This window comes from Odontesthes bonariensis, chromosome 3 (genome assembly GCF_027942865.1).
Source record: "Odontesthes bonariensis isolate fOdoBon6 chromosome 3, fOdoBon6.hap1, whole genome shotgun sequence".
NCBI classification, from domain to species: domain Eukaryota; kingdom Metazoa; phylum Chordata; class Actinopteri; order Atheriniformes; family Atherinopsidae; genus Odontesthes; species Odontesthes bonariensis.
In genome coordinates this window covers 27,652,242-27,678,386 of record NC_134508.1, presented here as the reverse complement: position 1 = coordinate 27,678,386, position 26,145 = coordinate 27,652,242, and the positions used below count along the sequence as shown (strand labels likewise).

General features: G+C 38.1%; 1 protein-coding gene across 2 annotated transcripts; it reads left to right on the top strand.

Annotated features, from left to right (window-relative positions):
• Positions 1–12,240: 12,240 nt before the first annotated feature.
• On the top strand, positions 12,241–25,610 carry slc6a1b (solute carrier family 6 member 1b). 2 transcript variants are annotated; one of them, XM_075461383.1, is made up of 15 exons: positions 12,241–12,606; positions 13,977–14,359; positions 14,657–14,788; positions 15,055–15,155; positions 15,645–15,754; positions 16,222–16,354; positions 17,088–17,222; positions 17,668–17,771; positions 18,317–18,441; positions 18,729–18,841; positions 19,119–19,250; positions 19,743–19,845; positions 20,084–20,184; positions 20,636–20,803; positions 23,081–25,610. In XM_075461383.1, the coding sequence occupies exons 2-15, from the start codon at positions 14,113–14,115 to the stop codon at positions 23,192–23,194; spliced, it is 1,818 nt and encodes a 605-aa protein (XP_075317498.1). In that variant the 5' UTR covers positions 12,241–12,606; positions 13,977–14,112; the 3' UTR covers positions 23,195–25,610. The 2 variants fall into 2 exon arrangements, with proteins under 2 accessions (XP_075317498.1, XP_075317497.1); XM_075461382.1 differs by having other exon boundaries at positions 13,924–14,359.
• The last annotated feature ends 535 nt before the right edge of the window (positions 25,611–26,145 follow it).

Genomic DNA, 26,145 nt, shown 5'->3' with positions numbered 1-26,145 from the left:
GCTAAACTTGTACATATTGCTATTGCATTGCTAAAAAAATAACATGTTTTCATAAATTGGAAGTGATTTTATCAACAATCATAACTCGTTATGTCAAGAAATATTTTATAATAAAAAACATTGTTTTACTATCTTGTTATTTCTTACAGCATCTGTTTATGCAGCATCCCCAATCATGGAATCCCAAATGAGGAATAAAAGTTGCTGTCAGATACATTGGAAATCACCACAACATCATTAATAGGCTGTTACCTCATAGTTTGTTATGAAAAAATAAAAGCTGAATAGGGGACTTTAACTTGGTGTCATCCACGTTATTCTGATTTGTGGTTCTGGAAAACAAAACTCATCACAAAGTTGAACTGAATTGAAATAGATTAATTTTTGTAACACAAACATTTATTCCGCTTGTGTCAGATGTAATCAGCTTTCATTGGATGAACAGGGATGAACAATCCCATAGATGTTTAAATCAAAGTCAGTATCCTCACATCCCCTCATACATTAGATGAGTTTAGCAGCGATGACCTCAATTTCTCACATTTAAAACTTGAATCTTTCAAACGTCATCATAACTGTGAAAAAAATAAATACTTATCGCATTCACAACATTATTTCTTTAAAAACTTGTTATTCTAAAAGCAATCATCTTAATTTATTGCGCCAATTATCAACATGCTTGAATGACTGTCAGACTGTTTGGATTGCATGCAGCAGCAATCATGAACCATGAAAGCCTACAGGCTTAAATCTGCAAAACAACATAAAGCATTTGATGGAGCAAAGGAAATTTAAATTAACCCCCTGGAACCTTTGTTGAAGACCCATAACAGGGCTTCTATAAAACTTAATGAGGCTACTAGAGTAGCAGCCCACAGGAGTTGGAAGAATAATATAGCCTGAGACTGATGGAGACTGATGTTTTTTTGTTTTTTTTGGCTTAGCCCTCACCTACAGTACAAATCAGAGGCTTGTGTTCTTGTTTCATTGACCCCTAACATCAACTTCATCTGGTCACCTCAATTTTTTTCATATCTCTTTTTGGTTTTGTTGCTAATCGCAGCGTTTGATTGAGACTTACTTTCAAAAAGCCTATCTAAAAGTCTCTATTACGTTAGTTAATGATTGATGCTGTTGTCCCATCTAACAGTTCCATCCCCTGATGGCTTTTTAAGTGACCTTTAGATAAGACCCCTGCCCTGCCAAGCTATTAACCCAGTACCATGTTGCTTAGCAACAGATTCGCAGAAATTAAATTTTTCACAGCAGGGATTTGCATGTTAACTGTACTATGAATTAATGTGATTTACTTTCAGTTTTCTTCACAAAATATTTTCACCATCAGCCCAAAAGTCTTTACAAATTTGACCCAGTTGATCGTTGTCATTCACTTATTTCAAATCAAAGGCAAATATTACTGTCGTCGTCCATGGTATACAAGAGAAAATACTCAAAACTGGAGGAAATTCCTCGACATCATCCAACTACACTGCAGCGCTTTCTTTTTTTTCCGTGGTGGTAACATTAGCCAGCCATGTGTCGAAGGTGCAGGTGGCAGCAGATGCAGATTTTCTGAAAGCTATTAAGTCTAAATATCAGCCCATACTCCCGGATGGCTTTCTGTCTGCCTCAATTACACTGAGTAGTGGCAGTAAAGACAGTCTGGGGAGCAGTGTTGAAAACCCACAACCGCAATGGAACAGAAACTGTCCTTCTTTCTACTCTACTGCAGTGTTCATTCATATAAAACAGATGCATGCCATCACAGAAAAAAATCACACCACTGAATGAGTATGTGACAGGAAGTATGCAATACTCTTTTCCCAAATTCAGCACAAGTATATGCATTTCAAGACAAATATACTTTAAAACATGCATGTTTGGTGGAGCATCCCAGTTGTGGCTCTAAATGAGTCCAACAATCTCATCCATCCCAAAATTCATAATCTCCGTTGCTCCACCAGTTTCCCAGTCAATGAAACTCAGTCATCCAGCATCTGAATGCTCCCCCGTTATGTTCTACCTATCTTTACCTCTTCTATTTCTACCCTGTACCCGAACCAGGGTTTGTATCCCCACCCCGCTATGACTGGTGCGCAGTTGGTGAGAGGCTTGGGTAGCTTGTGGTTGTGGGAAAAAAAAAAAGATGGTTGTTGTGGTGTGAGGAGCAGTGATGGCTGGCATTAGGGGGGTGACTCTGGGACGCCAGTGATCACTGTGTAGCCTCCTGGAGTTGTCGTGGGCCCAACTACACGAAACGCTGATGAAAGGAGGTTCCCACCTGATGACCCCAATGACCTGTTGGTCAGCACTGCTCACTGGTCTATTTAGTGATTATAGGGAATTATTCACTGAGTCTGGTCCATTTTTTCTTTAGCACAAGTTTCTTGTGTTTACTTTGAATCTGCTATGAAGTTGAATGAAACAGAAGATTGATATGGAACATGTGTACAAACAAGAAAAATGCCTTTCATAGAAATTAAAGCATAACCAAAGGTCAAGGAATATTGATATTCTCATAACACAACTCGCTAGCCTTCGTGACAAAATAGGAACATTCTATCTCGATTTCTAATACTGTCAATAATGTTATTTACCTTTATTTAACCAGGCAAGCAATTAAGAACAAAAATTCTTATTTTCAATAGCAGCCTGAACGAGCAGAGGCTCGATAAAGGGAAGGGCGAGGAGGAGCTAACAGTTAAAAGAATAGGGTTATATAAAATACACAACAAATCAATAAAAATAATAAAATAAATAAATACAGTACAAAACAAAATACAGACAAACAGTAAACAGCATGGCAGGAGGGCATATTAACAAGTGCAGGAATCAACTGTGGCTTGGAGCAGGTTTGTTTTGAAGACAGAGATTGGGGTGAGGACAGACAGTTTCAGGGTGCGTTGAAGTGCGTTCCAGTCATATGCTGCAGCAAAACGGAAGGCACTACGTCCAAAGACATTCCGGGCTTTGGGAATAGATAAATTGAGGAAGGCATTGGATCTTAAGTTACGGGCAGGCTGGGAAATGTGCAGAAGGGACGAGAGGTAGCGAGGTGTAATGCCAAGAATGGATTTGTAGATGAGAATAAACCAGTGGTGAAGCCGTCTGGTGTGAAGTGATGTCCAATCAACCAACTTATATAAGTCGCAGTGGTGAGTTGTGAATGGAGCTCCAGTGGCAAAACAGATGGCGGAGTGATGGAGGGGGTCCAGTTTGCTAAGAGTGGAGTGGGAAGCTGCTCTATAGATGGTGTCACCGTAGTCGAGGATGGGCAGAATGGTCATTTTTACAAGTTTGTGTTTGGCTGCACGTCCCTGATGCTTCAAATCAAAACTTGTCTCGTCTGGTCTGATCTTGAACCGAGACAAATGCTGTATATGTGGGATTATTCACCTTTTTGGTACTCATTTATTGAAATTACTATGAACCAATGCAATGATTATTATATGAAACATTACTGGCAAAAGGAATGGTGATTTGTGAGTATTTGAAAATGAAGTCATCATTGTGATGTTGTTCTCAAACCTACCAATGTGTGATATTGAGTTATATGACAGAAAACTAACCAACTGAAAGTCATTATGCAACCAAAGAATTACTTAAGCTTAAACTTTTTAGCCAAGAATTTGGAAACATTTTTTGAAAATTAAAATTAAAATTAAATTAATAAAATTCAGCAAAACTTTTATATTTTGATAGAATGTCCAAGGTATTTACTAACATTACTTTATTCGTCCATTCAGTCTGTATACTTAACCAGTTTAGGACTGCGCAGGACTGAACCCAGATGCCCTGAGTAATGCCCTCAATATTTTTCTCTCAGAGGTCTTTCATAGAGTGGTATATAGAATGCAGTTTAAAATCAGACAGAATTATTGGCACCATTTAATAAACTGAAATTAGTTCCTAAAACAAAATAAAAATATAAATAAATGAATAACCTAACTAATGCTTAATCAGTTAATGAATGGTGGTTTTACTGTTAGAAAAGGGACTGATAGCATCCAGTGAGATAAGCAGTAATGTTTTTAAATATAAAAAACAACAGTCTTTGGCTAGAAGCCACAAAGCAATCAGTAATCATGTTGAGTATAACTTTTATATGTATAACTTTTAAAAGGGGACTGTCCTATTCCTCAAGACGTGACCTTGTGGCATTTGTTCATGTACATTAAAAGAATGTGAGAGCTCTAGTGGTTGTAGAAACAATTGCATGTGAGGGTTGAAAATAGCATCTCGAAAGATTTTGGTTGCGTTTTAAAAGAGTTGTGATATGTAATACTTTGAATACGGTTTCTCGGATTACATAAAGTTTAATAGCTGAACATAAGAAAGTGGCAAGTAACATTAATGACTTTGGAAGTGATAGATAGATCTATGTTTATCAAGATGTAAGTGTGTGCTCTTGGTTTTTTTATCTCTTTTGGATCTCTTTTGGTAAATTCTATGACCTTGTCAGGATCAGAAATCCTTATAGTGACCAAAGACTGGTCTTAATGTTGGAAAACATCATCTCTGGGGTCTTGGTTAGGAGTAAGGCAATGAGAACTTACCTGATATGAAAAATATGGTTCGGGACTGGGTCCTGTTTAGGCTGCCCTCTCCATAACCGTTTGAAAATGATCGGGTTGACATACACATGTTATATTTTGTGTAATATAGCTTCAAAATATGTCAGGTTATTCCACGGAATATGTGAAAAATAATGTATAGTACAGATGTAGTAAATGATTCAAGAAGAGTTTTGAAGTTTAAAAGAAAACTAAAGAAAAAGTACCGTAGGAAAAAAAAACATTTCTCTCAGCTATGTAATTACATTTAGTTTGGGAGACAGCTGCTTATATGTATCAGTGTATGAAACAGGATTATTATTTTTTTTTTCAATTCAGCTTTGGTGGAGATAAACAGCATCAGAATGCCACAGTTTTAAATGTTACAAATAACACAGCGGCTCTACCTGCACTTACGCTGACCGTGTGAGACAACGTTGCTACAATGGAACACAGTTTACAATATCCACCCAGTGAAAATGTCTCATGCTAAGTGTCCCAGCCTAATGCTTAAAGACTATAGGGGGCAGAAAGTTTGCTCTTACAGCTCCTCCATGAGGAATTCCATAGGGGATAGGGTATTTGTCAGTCTCCCCTTAATCAGTTTTGGTGATTTATTTATATTTTTTCTTCCAATTGTTCCATTAGGTTTATGTTTTTTTTATTATTTTTAACATGTTACACTGATTCTGCTATAAATTCTAAGTTGACTGATTTTATTCTAGTTTTATCCTTGATGTTTTAAGGTTGTTTAAAGTATTATTAATCATCTCCTGCCCCAGGTGCATTATCTTCACAGTCCATTTTTTAAGCTCTCTTTCTTTTTATCCTACATGCCTGCTTGATGAATCAAACAAGTTGTTTTTGTTTGTATGTTTGCTGCAAAAAAACTTTGTGATATTAAATTGACATTTTCTTTTAGTTTGCAGTTATCTGTTATTCTTACAGTATCCCACAAATGCCTATGTGTTCAGTGAGCATTTTGAGTCTTTGCTCTTCTGTTATGGCCCATGCACTTCTCAAAGATGTTTCCATGTTGAAGTATAAACCTACTTGTCTGGAACAATTTGTCTTTGCATTTCGTCTACAATCTCCCTCATCGACTTCTAAATTCCTCGCTAGCTATGAGAGGAAGGGTGGCGTGGAGAAAGGCCAATGTTTGTTTTACTTTGCCTCTGTGTTTCCACCCTCTCTTTTATAAAACGCACCCAGGGTTCCCTTTGTGTGTCACCCAGCAACAGACACATCACTTTGTCTCTGTCTTTTCAGTGGAAGCGGAAACGTCGCGCCGAGGCTCTTCTGGAGAGGCCGAGCAGCATCCTACCTGACTGTCTTACCAATGAAGAGCCAGAATACATTCTATGGGCCTGCAGTGTTACACATAACTGGTCCTGACAACTGGTTCCTCCCTCTCTGCACCACCCAAAAAGAGCCAGGGCTTTTAAGAAATTAAGAGCCAAATCAGTACAGTACAGAGCTCCTGCTCTGTCTGGTTTGCTGGATTAACCGTATTTTTACTTCTCAACCTGCATATCTTGACAAACACCAATAGTTCTAAGTCTTCCACAAGATTGTACTGTGGCTGATAATGAGAAAGTGATGGTTTTCCAAGATTTTGCATTGTACTGAAAAAGTATTTCAGACAGACCTTAGAGAATTAAAACAACTTCAACAGCATGCTCTCCTCAGGATCCTGTGAGTTTTGACGATTATTCAATTAATATTAGTAGTAATATATTTACCAATTTTGAACCAGTTATTTTGCTTAATGTTAATGTTCGTGGTTTTACTTTTAGCCACAAGTGCAGCAGTCTCTGTGGAAATGCCGATTGCAGAATTGTTGTGGTGCATGGAGAGGTGGGTATACTCTTAATTTGTACTTTGTTTTTCTTCTTTCTTAAAGGATAAACACCCTGTGTTATACAATCTAACATTTTAGACTATATTCAGTTCATTCTAAAATGGGCCAGAAGTATTTACACATTGCCACTTAATCTGTGCAGGAGAGAGCCTCATTATGAAATTAATGTTTAGACACAGAGGAGGTGCAGATTTGTGATCAGTGCTGGCCCACCGACCATAGGTTGAGACAGCCACATATTTATGCGTTTTCAGTAACTTGTCTATTGTCGATCCAGCTTTACTTTCTGTATTTATCTTAAACTAACTCTGACGTCATATCTAAACATAACCAACACATCTAATGTTGACAGCAAACTGGATATTTAGAAGGTGGTACAGAGGCAGGTTGTGCCTTAACTAACTGAGTAAGAAAACAAACTTGGTGCACACATTGCATCTACATCTTAAGGGTTTCAAAAGCAGACTGACACAAACTGACTAAAGAAATTGTGTATACCTATCTAGAACCTGACTTAAAACCACTGGTTCCTAGGCTGGTTGATCATATAAAATATATTATGGATTATTTTCAGTATTATACAAAGGTCCACCGTTTTATTCTCAAACCTTAGGTGGACCATTATGACTTTACATAGTTTCTGACTAAATAGTTTTTGGCATTCCCAGCGTGTTTTTTATAATTTCTTAAGAACAGCTCAAAAATATCTTCTCGACGAGTTTTCCATTGTTACTACAGACATGCAGCTTACATGCCACTGTGGCTACATTACTGTGAAACATGTCTCCAGGCTTCGTGAAGGCATGTATATTCAACATCTCCCAACATTCTTATGACGTGATGACATTCATGTATTGCTTCATGACCATTGACACACATTTCATATTGTTGTTTTGATTCCTTATAGGGTTGAGGAAGAGCAGGGGATGGCATTATGCTTAATTTATGGCCACCATCATTGCCCCAGTGACTGATGGCGCATGGCAAAATTACTGTCACAATAGCTGCCGCTCCAGGTGCTTTGGTATAGTTTTGGCTGATTATCCACCTTGCATTTTTTATAACGTTGTGCACACTGTGCAAGGGGCACGTTAGGAGGAGGAGGAACTGCAGGGAAGAGCGCATGAACAACCCCATCTTTACATGCATCTAGATGACCCATCAAAACCCAAGCAAATCCAACTATTGTAAATGTACACACCAGAATCACCAAAAACAACTTAAAAGTCAAACATTAAATTTGAAATGGTGTAGTCTGTGTATGTGATAATGATGATAATAAAGATTTATTACATTAAGAAAAGAAAAGGTTGTGTATGCATAATGTTCTTCCTCAATAACTCCTTCTGAAGCTATCTCTGCAGTATCGTGGCACCTATTTCTCAAGCCACTGTTTTGGAAAAAACAGCAGTTAATCCAACTTGTCTGAGGCACAGTTTAAACAGTGTTGTCGTCACAGTTTACCAGCAACCTTTCAGTTGTGATTTTTCACTTTCGTACTTGACTGTCATTCCTTAATGATTAGTGTAAAAACTTAATAGCACACTGGCTAAGTGTAAGGCTGAGAGCAATATTTAGCAATATTTTTGCACTAAGTGCATTTTATTTATTTATTTATTTTTTTTATTCCGAGTGCTGGCACATAGCACTTCCACACCTATTTATATTGTATAGTACTGTGTAGCTTTCAAAATTTTAGCGCTGTTGACCGGAAGCCAAGTAACGACGTTTCGTTGTCAAGACTCATCTGTGTTTTTTTATGCAATGACAATAAAGAAAGTCTAAGTCTTTCTAAGTCTAAGTCTGTGAGGATTAGAAAGATAAAACATGGCTAGGAATGTACTTAATTTATCAGATCTGGAAAAACATCTATTACACATTTTGTTGTGAGGGAAAATTGTCATTTTGGAGGCTGAATATAGCATGCTAAAATGCTAATCTACAATACTGAAAATGATAAACTGTATGACCTACAAAACATAAGCATATTAGCTTTGTCACTGACATTTGCATGGCTGCAGACCCTCTTCATCTAATAGTTATCACATTTATCTGTGTATAGTACTTTTAAAAACACTTATTTTGGATTTAAATGCATTTAAAGCTGCAGTCTGCAACTCTTTTTCAAGCATAATGCCTGGAACTGTCCGGGGATTCTGAAAGTAGTACATTAAATACCCCAATACAAAAAAAAATGAGTTCTCTAGGTCCCCTATATGTCCCGCTAGGTCCCTCCAAAGCCAGCAGGTTTGTTTACAAAATTGCAGACCGGACCGGTAAAAGGTAACCAATCAGGTTTACGAGCTGGGCTCTGCTGCCTGTCAATCACCGATTGTGCACGCGCGATACAAGGTAGGCTCGTCCCCATGCTTATTTATCTAGACTATTGAACTTCATTACGGCTTGTCTACTTACTGTGTCTTCCATGATCGCAAATGACAGGTGAGTTGATGAATGAGGAGTCGTGTAAGCGCATCTGGCGTGCACGTCTACGTGCACGAGTTCTCATGTGTTTTGATGGGGCGGGACAGGAAGTTGAATAACTTTTTATTTTTCGGTTAAAAAAGAAGCATTTCTTGCATTTTGCGACTACGGAGGTCACCGTTTTCAACTTCAAGCGTTCTGATAGATCATGTAAACTCTTAAAATGCCAAAAAGTAGGACTTTACGTATGACAACAACAAATCCTGCAGACTGCAGCTTTAAAGTATAATGAGTATTGTTGTATTTACAAAGAAGGTCAAGTGGGATGTCCAACTGTGAGCATCACCGTGTATGCAAAGCCTCATAGAAACACTGAGATTCAGAGACGACATTTTTCTAAAACACACTGTAGATGTGCCTGAATAACAAAATACATCTGTAAACATTTTCACTGTCATCTTCTGCACTACCATTTTGTCTTTTTCACATGATTGGTAATTTACTCTACAGCTCCAGAGCATTGCTTTTGCCCCCCATGCCTGAGCAGTGAAACCAACAGGAGGCCAGCTGTCTGCCTGTGTGTTTGCCTGTACACTGCTCTCTATTACTACCACCTCCTTCTGTAATTACAAGCTCCAGTGCACACAAGCTCACCATCAGGTGGGGCCAGGGCCACAAGCACAGCACCAACAGTTCTGTCATCAGTGTGGCATTTTCAGTTCTCCCAGTGTGAAAGCTGCAGGCTAATAGGAAGCTTTTACTACATCATAGGTGCCACAGCCCGCGGGCCAATCAGCCATTTGGGATTAGAAATGCTAAATTTTGTTTCATATCATTAGAGGGTTAGCTCACCCCTCATTGGTTCACCATCTGGGCATTATTGTGTGTGTTTTTTTAGGCCTGTGTCAGCACTGTACAGCCTACAGAAGCATGGAGAGGAAAAAAAAAAAAAAAAGCAAAGATGGAGACTAAAGATTTGATAAGATAAGAACAGAAGCACAGGCAAAGGAAGTAAAGCAGAGATTTATCAATGTTGTGTCACATTGATGCCAATGGACACAACATGTGCATTTTCATGTATTCCAGTATAAGGTATATTTAGTGTCTGCTCTTGATTTGTGTCATTGGCAGATGGAAGATGTGATTTGTCACTGGTAGAGAAAGGAGGTTTATAACAAGACATAGATGTTAGAAATTATGGACAGTCATGATGTATTCATAACTCTTACCAAGTAGTTTTTAATGACTCAACCGTAACAAAGGAGTTAGGTGCCAAAGCCTAAACCAACCATGGAAAAGTGCTGACTGATTAGGGCAGCAGATGAAATCAGATCTCCATCACCACGCCCCCAAACCTCTAAATATGCACGTTATATGCCACACAAAATTGGTAAACACCGTTGTGATGTATTTTTTTAGTACCTATATAAATATTCAAAAAATTCTTATTACCAATTCTTCACTTATTGTCACTTGGTTGAGAGCCCTTCAGGTCATTTTTCAACTGACCTTTGTCTTCCCTTTCTGATAGGAACTGTTGTACAGCTGCATATACAGCTATTCTTCTGCAAGAATAATTGATGTCTTGACTGTGCCAATAATAATACAAAAATGTATATATTTGAGCACTTTCTTAAAAATGTGACCAAGCACTATACAATAAGCGTTAAAGTTAGAATTCGACTAATGTTGACAAAAACAGTACGAGAGGGGTGATGAATGTATCAGACGTTATCAAAGACTTTAGAAAATTGTCCCATATGTCAGGTTTTATGATGTCTTAATTGCTTTTTAATGCATAGCACAAACGGCAATTGTTTTTAAATGCGCTTTATGGATCAATTTGACTTCCCTTGACTTGACTTTGTCAAAGAGGAAAGTTTTAAGGATGGATCTGAAGGTAGCTACAGACTTAGTGTGCCTAACTTCAGTGGGTAAAGAGTTCCATATGATTGGGTCTCTAATAGGAAAGGTCCCAATCTCTCTTTGTCACCGTGATCCAGGAATACTTCTCAGGGCACCATCTGGGAATTTAAATGGTCAATAAGTCTGAGATATATTCGGGGGCAAGGCTGTTTAAGGCTTTGAAGATGAGAAGAAATATCTTAAAATCAATACAAACTTTAACAGGCAGTGCTGGAAGGTAAGCACAGGGGTAATGGGTTTATGCATTTTTGTCTTTATAATGAGTCTAGTTGCAGCATCTTGAGACAACAAAGGGAGTCATGAGTGATACCTGAATACAATAAATAATAGTGGTGAAGTAGTAAAAACAAGATTATCAACACACAACATGGACTGCAGAAGGAGGTCAGAGGGGAAAAGGGTGATAGACACACAAGTCCCAAGCAGCTGACTCATGTTGGACCTCAACCTTGACACTGATATTTCTACCTTCCTTTTTTTTGATTCTTTATTTTGACTTCCTTTACTCTTATTATTGACGTAATTAAGCATCAGAAATACTTAATTGAGTTTAGGCAGTAGGGGTACTTGGTTAAGTTTAAACAAGGTTAGATGGTAAAATACACAATGAGATTTATTTTATTGAGGACATTTTCCGCATTGCCATTACAGCACCACTTACTCAGAGATCCTGCATCTTTCCTGCATCAAAAAAATCTTTCGGCATTCAAACACAACTGGTTTGCAATCAAAGACTAGATCAAGCATCACCTGTTAGTATTCAGACATGAATATGAAAAAGTTCAAGATCACTATCACAGTTTTTATTCGTCACAAACCTGATGACTAAGAAATGCTGAATTAATTTTGCTATAACCTGAACTCATTTTGAAGACTGAAACTTTAACTCTTAAATCACATGACCAACTAATCTCATATTGAGACCTGAATATTTAATCTCGATGTGGGAGTTAAAATCAGCATTAAGACTGTTCATTTGGGATGTTCCACAAGGGTATTTCATTTTGGAAGATAGCGGGCTAAGAAGATTATAAGCACTTTTTTCAATTTATCTTGCACACCCTGATTCATTCCATTGGCTGGGACCCTCTTATCATGTTTTGCCAGCAGCAGTCACTGGCTTCTTCCTCTGCAGAGCTATTTTGGAACAGCTGCAATTGAAGCTATATATTTTTTTTCCAAGAGTGTGACCTTTCAGTATGATTTGTAACCAATTAATAAATTAAGATTTCAGTGGATGGAAGATTAAAGATTCAAAAGTATCATTTAAGTGTGTACTTCTGTAAATAAAGACAAGTTAATGGAATCTAGCTAACTTTAGAGATGACTTTAGACGACATTAAACTGTACAAGTCTACAATATGCATTAACTGGCCCTTGAGTGAGTCAGAAAGGAGGAGAGAGGGTGGGACAGAGAGGGTAAGGATATAAAACCTTGAGACAAGAGGATGCTCCTCTCTCAAACCCGCTGCCATCTCAGTGGTGGAAATGTTGGAGTTGGGGTGGGTCGACTTTGAGGTGACATTGACGCTATGTAGATGAGAGTGAGGATCCTGTGCTCCATGTTACGTCCCTGCTTGCTTCAACTCAGACGGCGGCAGCTCCTTTCCCCGTCTTCTCTCCCCTCCTCTCTTTCAGCACCACTCATTTAAGGACAGCACCTCGCACTCAAAGACGCATTTGTCCACCATCTACCCCCCTTCAGGATCATATATCTGCTCAGTGTCGTCGGATGAAAACTTTTCACCTTGGTTTTACTCGCTGCAAGTGAAAGGAAGTAACTCTTTGTAAATTGGGAATTTCCCGTCTATGAAACAGTCACTAAAAGAAACCAGTTTTGCAGTAAGTATTCTTATTGACACAATGTATTTCACCTAAATTAGGAAAGATTTGACTCTGAAAATCACACAACATTCGAGGAAATTGTCGTGTGCGGGTGCGCGGAATTTTGTAAAGCGTGTGATTGAGCGACTGTAGCTGAGGTCGACGTGGACTTATCTCACAGGGGCCATTATAGTGTTTGAATCTACATTCCTGGAGCCACTTGTTCCAAATATGTTAAATGTAAATTAGAGATCTATGTGAAAAATGTGCGCAGAATTTTTTGTTCAGTGACTCTTTTTTGGTCGTTAAATGCAATACGCAATGTAACTAATACAATCATTAATATTTTTATGGAACAGACCTTTCTTAGATATATGGAAACATTTCTGTTCCCGTCTTGCCTTCAGTCGCTTTTCTCAATTACGCACCAACTGATGGACAGCGAACATAGCGCGGTCCGTGATTCATCCACACGCGTTTTCATACTTCAACAGACGTTTATTTTTAATTCTAAAAAAGACACAAAAGCGGGGAACAAGCAATAAACGTTTATTGTAAAATCTCAGTCTTCGTAAAAAAATATTATTTAAAAAAAAAATGAATGATCCAGTTGCATTTATTAGAAATTAGTGAGTTAATTATTAAATATGTTGATAATATTTGAAAATATCCATTGAAGCTGCAAACTACAGGGAGTTATTAGCCTCTCCAGGTGATTCATTAGACACCATCATTGCGTCTGACTCCTAAATGTGTTTAATTGCCTTGCTCTTGTATCGGAGCAGTGGGAAGTGGGCCATTGAATTTAGAGCACAATGAATCAAGGACAAGAGCAGGCTCTAAATTTCTGCTAACATGGATTCACTTCAGGCCATTAAAAGTGATTTTTGCTGCATGAGAAGTCTTTATTTGATCCCGGGGGTTTGCGGACTGTGGGGCGGATTTCTTTTCCCTCTCTCATCCCTGAAGAAATATCATGCAATTAAAATATATGTGTATGTTTCAACTGCTTAAAGGTATTATTATTTATTTCTATCAATGATAGAATACAAGATAAATACAGATTTTAAAACAGCAAACGCATTACATATTTCAACTCAGATTTTTTTTTAAAAATTAGAGAATGGATATTGTATGTGAAAAAAAAACTCTTCAAAATGAGCTGATTTATCTTTAACGAGGATATGCTAAACAATTACGGCAAACCACGCATTGTTGTTCAGGAAAATCTCAAATTTGACAATTTACTCGTAAGCAACCTTATAGTTCTTCTAATGTATGGTTTCAGAATTGTTTTTCTGCAGTACTTTAATATTGACATATCTATGTTTTCAGGATCACTGGATCATCGCTAAGGTGCCTCTGCCTCTGCTCCTAATCTCTCACAGAACGCCGACTATTCCTCTTCATTCGGCTATTCTCTGGGGATTTAAAGTACGGGACGGATAATCTGCTGTCTGTGTGGACCGGTGCCGAAACCCCCACCTCTCCACTGGTCAGGACTATCCGACATACACCTTGATCATGGCTACCAACGGGACCAAAGCCTCGGACGGACACGTCTTAACGGAGACTGTGAATGACGCGCCCAGTAGTACGCCAAATGACAAACCCAAAACCTTGGTGGTGAAGGTGCAGAAGACGAAAACAGACATACCCGAGAGAGAAACATGGGGTGGAAAATTTGACTTTCTTCTCTCTTGTGTCGGATACGCAATTGGACTCGGGAATGTCTGGAGATTTCCTTACTTGTGCGGAAAAAACGGCGGAGGTAATCAGGAATTCCTGGCAATGTTCTGTTCATCCACACATCAAAAGGAACGCAACGGTCTTGACAACAAAAGCCAACAGTTTGTCCCCGGAGAATTTTAATTGAAAGCGATCTTATGTGCATTTTCCCACACCATAGCCGTGCGTAATTGCGCACAATAAAATATCTGTGGGGTGATCTTGGGCGCAGTCTGAGACCAAATCCTCCTCCATCAAATAACTCATTGGATTATACTGAATAATGATGGTATGTGGTTTATCTTCATTTACACACTTTTGCTTCTCACCTCTCATCCAGGGGCCTTCTTGATTCCCTACTTTTTGACGCTCATATTTGCTGGCATGCCCCTGTTCTTTCTTGAGACGGCTCTCGGTCAGTATACTTCTATTGGGGGCCTTGGAGTATGGAAGCTGGCCCCAATGTTCAAAGGTAAAACATACTTTAATGTCACTGATAAGTCCCAAAGTTGTGGTTATTTATTTATAACGATACCTGGCTGTTACACAAAGTGAAAAACAAAGTTTCACAAGTGGCAACAGATGCAAACAAAGCTGGAAATAGGGGCTTTATGGTCATGTTACAGAAAGTCATGTTGAATATGAGCTGAACGTTTAAGCACTTCCTATATAAAGTATCATTCTTGCTTTATTTCAGCACAGAATTGACATCATGCCTTTATTCTCCGGTTGTTTCAGGTGTGGGTCTGGCTGCTGCCGTTCTGTCCTTTTGGCTCAATATCTATTACATTGTAATCATTTCCTGGGCTATTTACTATCTGTACAACTCCTTCACCGCTGTGAGTATTTCATACTTAAAATTCACAACCCATCCCCACCACCCCAAACAGAGGGGAAAACAGATAAACAAATAATAGGTCTCACGTTTTGAAAATTTGGAGGTCCAATTTCCCTACAGATTTTTTTTAAATGCAAAGCATAGTTGTTGTTTTTTTGTTTTATTTTGTATCTTTACTTAGTAATTTACTTTAGTCATGTGCAGGCTGTTTGCCAGCATCTCTTATATAAGGCTACAAAACCCCTAACAGAGTATGACTTTTATTACTTCCTTTCCCACATAATTAGCGCCGCACACAAGGTATTGATAAATGCATTCTGCGATGAAGCATTCACTCCTCTGAGAAAAGCATGAAATCTCAATGTCCCAAATAAGCATCATGGTCTTGGCTGCTTGACAGCCAGAGAGAATGGGACCCGGCGGTGGGAGAATAGTCCAAGTAAAAAGAGCTGTCTTTCTGTCTCTGTGTGTTTATTTCTTTCATCCTCAGGATCTGCCATGGCAGACTTGTGGCAATGCTTGGAACACAGATCGCTGCTACACCAACTACAGCATCCCAGACACCCGAAACCTCACCAGCGCTGTGGTGGAGTTCTGGGAGTAAGCTGGACACCAAAGCCTCTTAAGCTAACAAGGATACTGCTATGTTGTGAACAAATTTAGGCTGAGAAGGTCACTCATGTGCCTCATGAGGGGTACAGATGAGGGGTCAGAGTCAGATATGCCAATTTGCATGTGATGATCACAGTCTTTTAACAGCTATCTACCCCAATAAACCAGAAGAAGAAAAAAACATGCAGTAAATTGCCTGAAACAAACCTCAGAAAAAATTTATTTTGATGCTTAAAAAAGAAAGGCTTGTAGCCATGAACACAAGCATGACTTCCCTTGACTTTGGTGCCTTTAAAAAGCTTTAGGGGGTGAGAAAAGAAAGCCACGGAGAGTCTCTTTGTGAATATTCAGACATGTGTGTGCATATTTGTGCATGCACCCAGGCGTGGCGCATGTATGAAATCAAACATGCCCTTGTGCGATGTAGTAAGACCACTTTACTCCTTTTCCTTCAGACGTAACATGCACCAGCTGACTGATGGTCTGGAGAAGCCCGGGGAGCTCAGGATCCCACTGGCTATCACACTCGCCATCGCATGGGTGCTCGTCTATTTCTGTATCTGGAAGGGGGTCAGCTGGACTGGCAAAGTGAGTAGATGAAGAGCACAGAGACATGGACACAACACAATGAAAATCAAAATCTGCTTTCAAATAAAAACTTCAGATTTACTGCTATAGGATATAGCACTGGCTGTGTTGGATTAAAGCTCGGATATGGAGATATGTGACAACAAACCCTATCTTACCATCCTTTTAACAAAACTTGATTTGTTAAGCCACCTATTAGTGAAGGATCAGAGAACAGCTATGATCAAGAAATAATCATTTTACTGTGTACTATGAGTAATTTGGCACTATTGAAATAAAATGGAATTGAATTGTATTTGTTTGTATATTAACGTTAGTTTTTTTTTTCATATGGCAATAAGAGTTTAAACAATTTTTACAACAGTGTTTCTTCCACTAGTTAATTTTTCATTCAGTAGATTTTAACTTGAATGACATGAACAGTGTTGACTTTGATAGCACAGGTGCAAAATTGGTTCAGATAAGGAGTGAAATAGTGCACAGGGAGTGTGCTGAACTCACTCATTCTGGGGTCATCTTGTCTCTGGGGGATGGCTGACTAGGGCACTGTGCTGTGGGGACGGTGCCCCAGTAACACAGTAAGGTAACAGGTTAAACTGTTTTGCAATTTTTCCACTTTATTAAAAAAAAAATTGCTTAACAGGAATCATATACCAAGTGCAACAGTTCCCACTAGTTATTGAACATGTCTTCCATAAAAAATATTTCTTCATAATGATTTTGTGTATTACAGGTGGTGTACTTCTCAGCTACATACCCTTACTTTATGCTGTTCATCCTGTTTTGCCGTGGCATCACTCTACCTGGTGCCATTGATGGAATTCGCTTCTATATCACACCAGACTTTGACAAACTTAAGGAGTCTGAGGTAAGCTCTGTCTTGTGTGGTGTTCAGGAACACATACAGCTACTTCTCAACCACCACTGAACAAGCGCTTGCAGAGGATAAATCCCAGAGGGGACATGTTTTGGTTTTTGGAGGCAAAATTCCACAGCGTGTTGACAGGACACAGTGTTGTCATCATAGAGGTATTTTAGGGTACTGATTACGAGGCATATCAAACCAAAGTACTTTTTTTGTTTCTGTACCTGCCAATTTAACAGGGCTTTACAAGAAGCAAGATACATTCATGCACAAGCCTCCATCAGTCCCAGCAGACATTATGGCTTAAGTACAAAAACTTCATATTAGCAATAAAATTAAATCAATGTAATCATTTGTTAACCAGATATCTCAACTTAGCCTCAAAATTACCTAAGCTGCATGTTTCTACCTCATTACTTAGACATGCTTTTTAACTTCTGTGTGTCAGGTGTGGCTCGATGCTGCCACGCAGATCTTCTTTTCTTACGGGCTGGGATTAGGCTCTCTGATAGCTCTCGGCAGCTACAATCCCTTCAATAACAATGTCTACAGGTAGGTGATTAAAATATGTTGCATTTTAGGTTCAATTATCCTGGGTATTGAATACCTATTCATATCAAATTTTACCATCTACCTTCAGTTGCCCTCAGATCTTTTTAAAGTGACTGTTCAGATGACTCTAATTGGGGTTATTTTTGTTATCTGCAACAATGTCTGCTATACCTTCTATTTGGGGACTACTTGACTCTTCAGTTATATCTGGTGTTTCATTAAAATGGCTCTCTCCTATTTTTTAAACTCATACCGATGGTATATACATTTTTTGCTTCATCTACTGTCACCTTGAAGATTAAACACAGGTCATCAGCACAATTATATGTTTCTGTGCTTCAGACTGTTGCAAAATTGCTAGAACTCACTACCATTTTATAACGGGTCGGTAAAAATATTCTGCTGCTGTGCTACTGCAGGATGCAAAATGGCTTTCCACCCCTGCATTCCCCTCCCCCCATACCTCTCTACAATGTGTGACGGGTTGATAAGGAATTGATACAGGCGTGACAATGGCTCCCTTGTGCTTTGTCTCTTCCCTACAGAGATTCCATCATTGTCTGCTGCATCAACTCCTTCACCAGTATGTTTGCAGGCCTTGTCATCTTCTCCATCGTGGGATTCATGTCCAATGTAACAAAAAGACCCATTGCTGATGTGGCAGCCTCAGGTAATTGCAATCAATGTTGAAACTCAATAGCAACATCAGAGACAAGCATGAGATATTATGGCTACGACCACTGTAAAATTAAACTGCAGATTCTATTTTTTCAAGAAGCGTTAAGTCTTAAATTTCTTCTTACTTTCTCTTTTCATTCTGTTTTAATGTCTCAATTCTGCTATAAGTGCACACAGTAAAATGATAGACAACCAATTTAAGATCAGCATAACATTGAAATGATGTTTTATCACTTTCTCATTGTGTATCAGAAGTAAGTGTAATTTGTCTTATGTTAGGACCTGGTCTGGCATTTTTGGCATATCCTGAGGCCGTCACCCAGCTGCCCATCTCTCCTCTCTGGGCAATACTCTTTTTCTCCATGCTGCTGATGCTGGGAATTGACAGCCAGGTGAAGATAATCCATATCAAATGGTCTGCTTTTTAGACAATAGCAATTAAATAAATTACTTTTCAAATATGTGAATAACAATAAATGTCAGATCTGAACCAAGAAACTATTTGTTTCTGATTGGAATACTTCATAAGGTGTAAAAATATTATCAAAACTGTTAAGAATGATGTCTTGTCATTAATTCTTCACTCCTTAACTAAACTTTTGCAATGGTTTATCGTGACAGCAATGTATCAAATAACAAAATTTTTAAATCGCTTTACAATCTACGCAGTTTTGCACTGTGGAAGGCTTCATCACTGCACTGGTTGATGAATTTCCTCTGGTCCTCCGAAAGCGTCGAGAGATCTTCATTGCTATCGTCTGCCTTATTTCTTATATCATTGGCCTGTCTAATATTACACAGGTAAATGTGATAATGCACCAGCTCTTCGAGTCAATACTTACTGCTTATTACTGGAGCAATAACAACAATGAATGAACTGTATGACAAAGTTTACTACTTTGACTTCTGCATTTTACACAGCAGAGCAAAGCTTAAGTCCAACAACAGTGCTAACACAACTAAGAGTAGCCCACAGCTTTAATTGGTCCAAATATTTATGAGATTATCTCCAAGTGGCAGCAAAATGCTGTAACAAAGAATTATGCTCTCCTTTGGAGACACCAAAGGAGAGCATTAGGTGATCCATGTTCAGCCATTAATTCTGTCCCCATAAATAATGTGTCATCACCTCCCACCAGCCAGTAGTTACTGCTCACACTCCAAATACTGTATTACTTGACCAGTTTTGTACTGTTCTGCACATGCATACAATTTCCTAATCTATATAGTTCCCTCTTCTCCGTCAGCTGCCTTATCTTCTCTTTTCTTTTGTTCTCTTTGCTTCGTTTGCAGGGTGGACTGTATGTGTTTAAGCTATTTGACTACTACTCAGCTAGTGGGATGTCTCTGCTTTTCCTGGTCTTCTTTGAGTGTATTTCAATTTCATGGTTCTATGGTGAGCAACAATGATGTCTGAGCAATGAAAATATCGTTTTTAACATCTAAAAACAGATACTTCAAAGTCTTAAGAATGCATATTTCTGCTTTTTACTGCAAATTTGCAGAGACAAAATGTTATACTTTGAAATAAGATAAGAAAAGATAAAAAAATATATATGCCTTAGTTTAAGAATTATACAGTCACTTTACAAAATGACAAAAACATATTCATTATGCTTAAATTTTGGTTGCAGGTGTAAACAAATTCTATGACAATATAGAGGAAATGATTGGCTACAGGCCCTGCCTGTGGTGGAAGGCCTGCTGGGTCGTTTTCACTCCTCTCATTGTGGCTGTAAGTGTCATCTGTGGCAGGTATTCATGTCATACCCAACAACAACAGGAAAAGTATTCTACCATCAAGGTCAATATTTAGGTGTATGAGGACTCAAGTGACAGCACCATCTATAAGTATTACCCTTTTATACTACATTTTGGTATGACTTTCCTGTCACTGTACTGTCACTTAATGGCTTTGCAGCATTCCAATTACTTTATAGTGCCACTGTATTAAATGGGTAGGTACATTAACTGTGAGCACAATACTTTGCATTTGTAATACAAGTATTGCCATTTAAAACAAAATGCCTATTCTGAAGTTTTAATGTAACCTCTGATTTCTCTGTGGGCACGAACTGCGAATATATATAAGTAAATGTCATAACGAGTGGTAGACATATAAAACAGCATAGTTCGGATAATGATGCAGGTGCTCATAAGTCTTCTCTTGTCCCTCTCTTGTTCAGGGCGTCTTCTTGTTTAGCGCGGTGCAGATGGTTCCCCTCACTCTGGGCGATTATGTGTTCCCAGGCTGGGGCCAGGGGGTCGGCTGGTGCATGGCCCTGTCCTCTATGATTCTCATCCCAGGCTACATGGGATACATGTTCCTCACACTCAAAGGCACATACAAAGAGGTAGGATCATATCATCATGTGTAGTATCTGAAATATTTATTGATGAAATTGTTAAGAAATGCTAAACACTTGCAAAACAAAATAGTTTTATTTTCTTGATGACGAGAGACAGATGGCAAAATGTTTGAAGATTCATTTTTTCTCCCTGACAAATGTATGCGGATTTATAAATATTACAAGTATATAGACAGGTAAATGCAACTTTCCCAAAACATACATATCACTGCACTGTTTTCTGAACATTTCAAACATATTTTTTTCTGCAGTCAGCAGGAGTGTAGGCTGTGTTGAGAGTTTCAAGTGGATTACTTGATATGCAAGATTTGATAAGTCATACCATTATTACTCACTGTGTTGCAGTGTGGGATGAAGATAATGCACAAGCCCTGAGGATTTTATAGAAAAGATCCATTTGAGCCTTACAGGAAATCTTAGATGAACCTTTCACCACAAAGGCGGACTAAGAGTATATTACCCTGTATTGACAGCATATATTATTCATTCAAATTATGACATTTTCATAAGGAAAAGTTCAAATTTGTAATTCATTTGTGTTATTTGGAAGCCAAAGGACACCAAATTCTAGGTGACAAAATTATATAACCAAGTAGGATTCTGTCCTGTGCATTAAAACTATACTGTGGCACCATGATTCAGTAGTTATCTAATTGACCAAACACACCAGCATGCTGGATGAAGGCATAATAAATTGAAATGAAGAGTAGAACAGTGATAAAAGGATTAGTAAGAGAGAAATTTTAATTAGTTCTATGAAACTATTATTGATGGCTCTCTGCTATAATAGCAATGGCATTCTCAGTAAATTACATGCATTAAATGCAGCATAACAATTTGATTCATTTTTATTAACCTGGGAATCAAAAGGAGATAAAGACTTTTTTTGACAAAACATTTACATTTGCAGTTTTTTTATGTGCAATCGTCCACGCTGCGCTGAACAGTGAACTTGAATCTATACAGCCCCCAGTGACAGATATAGCCTCATAGCCACAGCTGACAGAATAAATGGGCCATAATTGCAGGCAGTGCAACAGAGGCTATCAGAGGCGAAATGCAGGTGTCAAATCCTGCAGTACCAGCTGATGACTGATTGTCTAATTGTAGCAATCAGCCAGCTGATTAGTGCTCTGCATCAAGGCAGACTCTTAGTTTCACAAATACTCCATAGAAATGGCTACTGAAGGGCCCGGGCCTGACACCATTCAGTCAAGAACACTTAAAACCTGATAAGTTTCAGAAGTTTGGATTTACTTTTGTTGACTCAGTTTGGCCCATGAAAAATTCTCACTTGATGGGAGAGACTGTTCATCTCACACCGACAATCCTACAGGTCATTTGTTCATGCAGGCTATCATGACCTCAAATCACCTTAAAATAATATTGGGATCAACTGCATGCAACTGCAATGTTTAACAAGAAGTTTTGATTTCTAACCCTAAGCAAGTGAAGTCATTCTGTAAACCTAACCAGAAAGTGACAAGGGTTAGGATTTTAGTAAAGTGTTTTGGTGTTGTCATTTCACTGACCGAACGTATCACAGAAGTTGTTGACACATCATTGCAATCACTGCAACATCTACCCTCCTCCTTCATCCTTCGTAAGACTTTGAAGCTTGTTTAAGAAAATGCTCATGTAGTTCTGTTTTCCTCCTGCCTCCTGAACAGGGGGTAAATGGTAAATGGACTGCATCTATTTTAACGTTTTTTCTAGTCTTGTTGATCACTCAAAGCCATGTTACACTACAAGCTACATTCTTCCATTCACACAAGCTTTTCAGTCTTACACAATAATTTCTTTCCTCACACATCCATAAACGTATCATTGCCCAATTTTTCACAAGTGGGTTGGGGAAGCTGGGGTCTCAGAATCCCTGACTTTCCTGTTGGCAGACGACTACTATTTCACCTGAGCTGTGAGGTCGATACAACAACTTCCATCACAGATACAACTTCTGTGCGACATTCAGTCAATTATATGACAACACAAAAACACTTCGTTAAAACCCTAACCTTTGTCACTTCCCAGATGGGTTTAAATGATAATGTTACTTAATCAGGGTTAGAAAATCAAAACCACTTGGTCAGGATGGTTTAGAAAACATCCCTGTGGGTCGTATTTAATGGTATGAACAAACAGCATCGTGCTCACAGCTGTGTAACATCTGTGTTTTGCAAATGGTATACATAATTTCAGCAGCAAAAGTGGGTTTTTCTTTTAGCTATCTGACATCTGCTGTGTTACTGATCCTCTTCTTAGCGTCTGCGGATGATGATCAAGCCTTTGGCACTGGTGAAGGCTCAGGAAAATGGTCCGGACCAGCAGACGGAAAACCAGAATCAGAACCCTGCTAATGAGGAAGCATACATCTAAAATGCTCTGTCCGTCTTTCTGTTTCAATGGCCAGACCGGCTCTCCATCGTAATCAAGGTTGGGAACAACCACTAGACTTCCATGTCTGCTTTTATTCACCTACCTCCTGGGGACACGTGAAACCAACCTGATTACACAGTTATTTTTAGGGGGTTTTCTGTTTGCTTATTTGTACAATACAGAGTTATAAAACTTATGAGGAAAAACAAACTACCCAGCAAAGTTCTTGTGATATTATGAATTTCATTATGCAAAAAATTTAGTCTTTTTAGAAGAGAAAGTGTTACTTAGAAAATTACTGTATATTGAGTAAATATAATTTAAATCTGGAGGCCCACATTGATTCCATAGTATTGTGCTTTGGAGATATTAATTAATCTATTAAACTAAAATCATTGTACAAAGAAAAATATCGGTAAAGTGTATTTTGTTTCTACATTAAATAAATATATTAAAAGGAAAGCATTGTAGTAGGTGAAAAAAGAAATGAGCTGAAAGTTTGTAAAGTGAAAAGGGGAAATCTACCAACTTAAAGCAAAGACAATATGGGAATGTGCAACAGGTAAGGCCAAATCTGCTTGTATGTGTAAACCATAATTTAGCCTGACCGTCACTCCTTTGCAGAATCCTGCACTTCACCTGAGATGTTTACCACCCCTGTCTGGGGCTACATTAGAAAAGCACAAGTACGGCGTGGAATTTGGAACCGTCCAACTTCTTTTTGGCATGACTGAAACCTGTGACAACAGCAAAAATAACTTATATAGGATAGCAAGAGACTGTTATAACTGTTTCTTTGTTTTCTAAAGGACAATAACTTTGTATGTTGTCTGAATCTTTTTTGTAGTCCTTTTTAGTCCATTTTCTATATGTGAGAGTGAGGAGGAGGACCAAAATCATGCTCTAGTTTGAACAGTTGGTGCAGACATTTGATATGCTGACTATATATGGGTGAAATCAAGTATCCTTTTGGAGGCAGTAGAGCTGTAGGGTAGAGCAGCATCCACCTACAAGCACAAGCTTAATCTGTGAACTGCCACTTCGGATGAAAAAAGGTATAGCCATTAAAGAATCCCACATTTGCACTGTTCACTGACTAAGAGTAGTTATTTGGAAAATGTACATTTTTATGTGACAGGTAAGCAGTGAAGTGGAAGAAAAGCATTGTGTTGTACCAATCCAATGCTAATTAAGATTTCTTTTTAAAACCACAACAGTGAATAAGCTGCCATGGCTGCTTAAGATGGATTTCTATGATAGCTACTACTATTCTGACTGGATTTGTTTACTTGTATATCTACTTAGTAATCCACTCCTCAGGAACAAAGGTGGACGTGACCAAACTGTCTCAGATACTACCCTAATACGATGATACAATAAATTATGTATTTGAAAAATGGAACAAGTAAATTTCTACAATTGTTTCCCCATAAATCCAACATGCAACTGAACAAAAAGACAAACAAACTTAGTATTTGCACGCACTTTGGAACATTCAAAAACTGATCCAAACTGTTGCCTCTTTGGGCTGTTTGCTCTGCTGGTGTATATCATCTGTTTTGGTCCTTATTGGTAGAAGCTATACTGTGTTCCTACTTATGGCAAGAACAGATTTCCAGTGGAAGCATCAGAGAGAGAAACTTTGGTTCAGTCAGAGAACAAAGCTGGCAAAGCACACAGAACAGAATGGATGCTACACACATCAACACAACTGAAATCACAACTTTTCTTAGGGTAAATGAAAAGCTAAAATTGAATTGAATTAAGTTTGCTCAACAGTATAAAAGTAAACATAAAGATTCTGACTTTATGAAAGACCACAGATGTTGCAACAAGCAAGGATCCAGAGAATATGCTTCTGTGGCAGCTAAATGCGACAGAAATCAGGTTTAATAAGTCCTGTTGAGTGTTTTATTTACAATTTCTTTCAAAGATGTGTGAGATAAAATGTGCAATGACTAAAAGGGTTCCATGAATTTTGTACAAAGTTACCATACTGCAGTTTCTCTCTGGAATGATGTTGTAAACTGGACTGTGTAATACATGTATCTGTGAATGTCCGTACAACCTGAGTTTTTCTTTTCTTTTGTCTAAATGTTGAACAAAAAAATGTGATATTATTTGCTGTTTTCTGCAATAATACTATCTCAGAAACTAAGGCACATATCTCAGCTGTAAAATTTATAATAAAAATAACAGATTAGAGTAATATTAAAGATGATGATAATAATAAAAATGTAATAGAAATGTCTCGTCAGAGAATATTGTTTTGTATATTTCTAGCTGTTTCATGGGCCTAATGTAAAATATTCTATGTAAAAAATATAATAAATGTCTTTAGATGGTGTTATATCAAAAAGCATGACTGCTATATATGTTATCTGCAAAAAAATAAATAAAGATCTATAGATTATAATGTCGGCATTTTGTCATTTTCAATCTAGATTGAGAGGATTTCTTATCTACATAAACCCCCTCAAATGTTTTTTTTTTTTTGTATTAGGAGTAAGAAGGGCAGGCCTTAATGTTGTAAACCATAGGGCACTGAACACTTTCCTGCAATAGATTGCTGGTTTGAGACTTGTACTTAACATTTTTTTTCTAGCTTTCCACTTCCTCCCTTTCTTACTGTGCTTACACTTACCAGTGGTTAGAGTTGGGTGTTAAAACTACATGATTTGGGTTAGTTTGTTCAGGATTCTTGTAATATGGTGTGTACACTGCTAGACAAAGAAGCAATATCATTTGATATGTTATCATTCTACAAGTTACAACCATAGATTGTATAACAACTACAATTAGGACAAATGGATAAGTGTATGTACATTTTCTGGACAGACAGAGGTGATGAGACTGAGTAATTCCAAGCACCAGCTTTAAAGAAATAAAAATGCTTTAAAAATATACTTCACTGATTTAGATGGCGTTGCATGGTACTGACCTGTATTATG